This window comes from Vigna radiata, unplaced genomic scaffold, assembly GCF_000741045.1.
Source record: "Vigna radiata var. radiata cultivar VC1973A unplaced genomic scaffold, Vradiata_ver6 scaffold_133, whole genome shotgun sequence".
Classification (NCBI taxonomy): domain Eukaryota; kingdom Viridiplantae; phylum Streptophyta; class Magnoliopsida; order Fabales; family Fabaceae; genus Vigna; species Vigna radiata.
In genome coordinates this window covers 635061-640530 of record NW_014543257.1, presented here as the reverse complement: position 1 = coordinate 640530, position 5470 = coordinate 635061, and the positions used below count along the sequence as shown (strand labels likewise).

The 5470-nt window shown below is 37.8% G+C and overlaps 1 protein-coding gene across 1 annotated transcript; it reads left to right on the top strand.

Moving 5' to 3' along the window:
- Positions 1 to 419: 419 nt before the first annotated feature.
- LOC106753470 (auxin response factor 9) lies at positions 420 to 5027 on the top strand. Its single transcript, XM_014635283.2, has 14 exons — positions 420 to 816; positions 916 to 1043; positions 1223 to 1318; positions 1617 to 1673; positions 1763 to 1915; positions 2012 to 2096; positions 2207 to 2297; positions 2433 to 2597; positions 2684 to 2803; positions 2872 to 2944; positions 3030 to 3183; positions 3269 to 3870; positions 3974 to 4161; positions 4308 to 5027. The coding sequence occupies exons 1-14, from the start codon at positions 783 to 785 to the stop codon at positions 4441 to 4443; spliced, it is 2082 nt and encodes a 693-aa protein (XP_014490769.1). The 5' UTR covers positions 420 to 782; the 3' UTR covers positions 4444 to 5027.
- The last annotated feature ends 443 nt before the right edge of the window (positions 5028 to 5470 follow it).

The following is a 5470-nucleotide window of genomic DNA, read 5'->3' as shown; positions in this document are numbered from 1 at the left end:
ATATTAATTACATCTTAATTCTACTTAACTGTCTTAAAACATTTTTTTCACAAAAATATCTCCGTTCTTTCCATCAAGTTTATCATCGTATCTAATATCTAATTAGTCGATTATAAGTCTACATTAACACACTTTGTTATAATTAATTAAAAAAGTGTAGAAAAACTAGTGTTTCTAAGAAACTCCAAAAAAATTATTTGGTACATGTAAAAAAGTGAAAGCAGGGGCAGAATTAGGATGTCTAGTAACAACTAACACACACAAGTCACACAACCTCTGAAATAGGCTTGTTTCTTGTGTCTGGTGGGAATAGACAACACAGAAGCGACACACATGACACGACACAGCACAAGTTGAAATAAAATAAAAGAAAAATAAATAAATGAGCAACAAAATTGGACTATGTATAAGTTAATAAACAAAAGGACTCCATACAACGGAGAGTGGTCATTCATTATTCCAACCGAGTAACGCCGTTTCCTTTCCCATCCTCTCTCACTCACACACAGCGCGTCGTTCAACGGAACGCTTCTTTTTCTGCTCCTTCTTCTTCTTCCTCCTCTTCTTCTTCTTTGTCTTCTTCTTTCTGCTTCAGCTTCTGTAACTGGTAATCTCTTACGCTGGACGCTGTCGGAAACGGGATCTTGTAGAGATAATAAAGAGGATTCAGTGATTCAGATTGGTTCTTCTGCAGGCGTTACAAAGCGAATCGTGTTGTTTTGGCGAATATTTATATTTTAAATTTTTATATTTTTTCCTCGGGCGTTGACCTGCGTTGAACCATGTTGAGCCGGGCGTCAAATGTTTCGGCCGAAGGTGGGAGTCGAATGAACAACGTTTTTCTAGAATTTGAGGTTTCTTAATATGTTGTTTGGGTTAACGGTGTGGTTTTTGTTTTTCCTGGTGGTGAAGCAGTGGTTGGTTCTGGCGACGGTGAGGATGAGCTGTATGAACAGCTCTGGAAGGCTTGCGCGGGACCACTGGTGGATGTTCCTCGTGTTGGCCAGAGAGTGTTCTATTTTCCACAAGGCCACATGGAGCAAGTGAGTTTGGTAGCTTGAGGAAATAATTTGTTCTTATTTTGTGTGTAATTGTGAAATTTTAATTTTGTTTTTCTTTACCATCTATTTTTGAGAGATTTGTGGACAAAATAAAGAGAGTAGAGTGAGTTTTGATTTTTTTTTTTTTTAATTTGCTGATGTTGGTGGTGGTGGTTGCGTAGTTAGAGGCTTCAACCAACCAGGAATTGAATCAGAGGATTCCTCTGCTGCACCTTCCCACGAAGATCCTTTGTCGCGTCGTGAACGTTCATTTACTGGTAATTATTTTCTTTTCTTTTGTAATTATCCTTCTTTTTTGTTGGTAATTTGGAAAAAATATGAATCTTGTTTGGATGTGTGAGAAGATGTTGGAAGGGGCATCTTGGTTTTGGAGTTTCTATTATCGTGAAAAGTTTAAAATTGAGATTGTGGTTGTAGTTTTGTCGTGAATCTTGATGTTCTGGAAAATTACTGACAAATGCGGTTGATGTGACTGCAACTGTGGCTTTAGAGAATCCCAACCTAAACTTTGAGTTTTGGCATACAAATGCTTACTTTGAATTTCGCATGTTGTAGGCTGAGCAAGAAACGGATGAGGTTTATGCGCAGATTACTTTGGTGCCGGAATCTAATGTAAGGATGTAATTGCCTCTTTTGATTTTCACGGTCAACTTAGATTCTTCTCTATGATTGTTTAGATTCTAATGGTGCTAATATGTTAGCAAGATGAGCCTACAAGTCCTGATCCGTGCACTGATGAACCTACAAGGGCACCAGCTCACTCGTTCTGCAAGGTCTTGACTGCTTCTGATACTAGCACCCATGGTGGCTTCTCTGTTCTCAGGAAACATGCCACTGAGTGCCTTCCTGCATTGGTACTACAGTCTGTTTTGTTTTTGTTGAATTTCTTTTTGCTGTTCTCTTTCCTGTTTCCTTATTTCAGAGAACTATGTTTTTGATTTGTTTTATAGGATATGTCCCAACCAACACCAACCCAGGAGTTGGTTGCTAAGGATCTTCATGGTTATGAATGGCGGTTTAAGCATATATTTAGAGGTAAAGGAGATGGGAAATTGATGAGTTTTCTTCTAAGTCCTACTGTCCTAGTGATTGAACTTTCTGATTGCCTACAGATTTTACCTTGTTTTTAATTTTTTTTTTTTCAGGTCAACCACGCAGACACTTGCTCACAACTGGATGGAGTACTTTTGTGACTTCCAAAAGATTAGTTGCAGGGGATACCTTTGTGTTCTTGAGGTAAACATTTATATGTTTTCATCTCTTTAGTTTCTTTTTTATGGTTCATAGATCTTGGTTTGTAATAAAAAGATCATGTCAAATATTTTCAGTTTTTCTATACCAGTGTTTCTTTAACTGAGATCTTATGTGTAGAGGGGACAATGGGGAATTACGTGTTGGAGTGAGACGTCTAGCTCGCCAGGCAAGTAGCATGCCTTCATCTGTGATCTCCAGTCAAAGCATGCACCTGGGAGTTCTTGCAACTGCCTCTCATGCTGTTGCAACTCAGACTCTTTTTGTGGTATATTATAAGCCAAGGTAGAACGTTTACTTTTTCAAGAACTAGAAAATGTCTCAGTGATAAATAGTTAGTGGGTGATTGCTGATATGAGTTGTTTTCTTAGGACGAGCCAGTTCATCATTGGAGTGAACAAGTATTTGGAGGCTGTGAGCACGAAGTTTGGTGTTGGCATGAGGTTTAAGATGAGATTCGAGGGGGATGATTCCGCTGAGACTGACAAAAGGTAGTACAATTTGTCGGGATAGTTTGTATGTGACCTTTTCATAGCTATTCTAATACGTTGTTGTTCAGATTTTCGGGTACCATAGTTGGAATTGAAGATATTTCTCCTCACTGGGAAAATTCAAAATGGCGATCGCTGAAGGTATTCTCATCTTTCAATCTGCAGTTGTTTACTTACTTTTTTGGGGATCATGTTACTTATCTTTTCTTTTGTTGTCAATTCCCAGGTGCAATGGGATGAACTTGCAGCTGTTCCAAGACCTGAGAGGGTTTCACCGTGGGAAATAGAGCCATTTGTAGCTTCTTCTACTACACCCTCGGTTCAACCCACTATTGTGAAGACTAAAAGGCCCCGACCATCCAGCGAAGTTCCAGATGTTGGTGAGTAATTATATGTAATAACTCATTTGCTATATTTATCGAGTTTCTGGTCTTGTTTGACAATCAACAATTACTTTCAAACTAGATGCAACATCCGCTGCTTCTGTTTTCTGGGATGCTGATCTGCCACAGCCTGATACGACACAAATCAATGTTTTGGCCGAAAGCAAACAGAATGACAATACTGGTACATGGCATCATATGCAAACTGACATGAATAGTAAAAGCAACAGCAACAACACTATGTTAAGGAATCAGACCGAAGGAAGTTGGCTGTCGTCTCCCCATTCCAGTTGTCCATCTCAATTGTTTCAAGACACAACCGATGATAGCAAGAGCGTCTCAGCTTGGCCTGTTTCAAAGCCTCATCCGCCCAGATTGAGCAATGAGCATGCGCTTGACCAAGTTGACAAGGAGAGCAAAGTTGAGACTGCTACGAGTTATCGGTTGTTTGGAATTGATCTTATTGATCATTCTAGGAACTCGCCTGCTGTAGAGAAGGCATCTTCGCTTGCAGTAAATGTACCCAAAGTTACTACTGAAGGATGTACTAGCACCTTGTCCCAAACAGATGCTGGCCATATGTCGGAGGTACCAAAGGCTTCTTCCAAGGAGAGGAAACAAGAACAGCAACAAGTGTCTCCGAAGGAGACTCAGAGCAAGCAAATTTCTAGAAGTCGCACTAAGGTGTTGAATATAGATTGTTAGCTGTTTAGTTCATATTCCAAGCCTATGAAAAGATCTTTTTTCTAACTTGAGTGTTGCATTGATGTTGAAAACCTGCCAAAAGGTTCAAATGCAGGGTGTTGCAGTGGGTCGTGCTGTAGATTTAACAATGTTGGATGGGTATGAACAACTTATAAATGAATTAGAGGAGATGTTTGACATAAAGGGACAGCTTCAAAACAGGAATAAGTGGGAAATTGTCTTCACTGATGATGAAGGTGACATGATGCTTGTGGGAGATGATCCATGGCCGTGAGTATCTATTATACACAATTATAAGATCACACAGTGATACACACGTTTCTATCAAAAGAATAAGTTGTAGGAACAATACAAAGAGTATACTTAGATATCATAAAACAGTGTAACGCTGCTGATTATGTGATATTTTCTTGCAGTGAATTCTGTAGTATGGTGAGAAGAATCTTCATTTGCTCCAGTCAGGATGTGAAGAAAATGAACTGTGGAAGCAAACTGCCAATCTCTTCAGTGGAAGATGGGACTGTAATAAGCTCAGATACAACTGAAACCTGAAACTTTGACATTCTTTCTTGTGGTTTTGCGTTTGTTTGTCAGCACCCAAATGCTGATCCTTCTTCTTGTTGCTTCAATTGTTTGTGGGAAGGAAGTAGGTCTATTTGGGCTGGGTAAGTTTCATGTTATTAGATGTGAAACACTAGCTAATTGTAACTTAATTTGTAGAGACACCACCAGGCATTAATTGTGTTAGAAAAAAAAGACCAAAACAAATTTCTTTAATAAATTAGTGGGAGATGGCAAATTTAGGCTTTAGCATCTGTGAATATTCATGTTAAGTTTGGAAGAAGAATATGTTGGGGTTTGATTTGCCTTTTTGTGGGAAGGTGCTTATTATTCATTTGTGTTTTGTATCCATATCTCGTGCACTGTCCTCTAAAATTCTAATCTGGTTTAGTCAATGTATGATGCTGTCATATCACTGAATGTAAATTATGGCATTAAATTGCTTCAATTGTATTGTTCAGATATACAGTGGTCCACTGTGACAGTGAGTCGTTGATTCACCTGACATAGGGGCTGAGTTTTGCAGGGTGGTGGCACCACTCAAAATTCAACAACTTTAAAATTTCTTGTTACCACTCAAGTCTCCATAAAGGTTTTTTGACTCACAATTTTGTTGCATTTGAAACATAATCTTAACCATTCCCATTATCGATTAACAACTTGCTCCAAAGAGTAACTTGGACAAATTCAACTTTTGAATCATGATTATAAGTATCAAGTGTGCCATGCCATACAAATAAATTAAATTTGAATAACCCTTAATGTATATTCGAATATATAAGTGAAATCAGAAAATAAGTATATCAAATAGTAATGATTAGTATTTTTTTTGTTTACTATAACACTTGAATGAAATTTAAGATATTAATGATCAATTAATTTTCCTATAATCTCAAACAATTATTTTTTTTCTTTTTTTTTTCACTGTTTTTATCCTCTTCGCTCTATCTCTTTTAAGGATAAACGTTTTATTTTTTACTTAATCATGTGTTCTAGAATATTAATAATACTTTTGGCC

Excerpts from the sequence above, each read along its gene's own strand:
- LOC106753470 (XM_014635283.2), top strand. The coding sequence starts at position 783 with ATGTTGAGCCGGGCGTCAAATGTTTCGGCCGAAG. Across the intron at positions 1,674-1,762 it reads CTTTGGTGCCGGAATCTAAT|CAAGATGAGCCTACAAGTCC; the intron begins GTAAGGATGTAA and ends CTAATATGTTAG. Across the intron at positions 3,184-3,268 it reads CAGCGAAGTTCCAGATGTTG|ATGCAACATCCGCTGCTTCT; the intron begins GTGAGTAATTAT and ends CTTTCAAACTAG.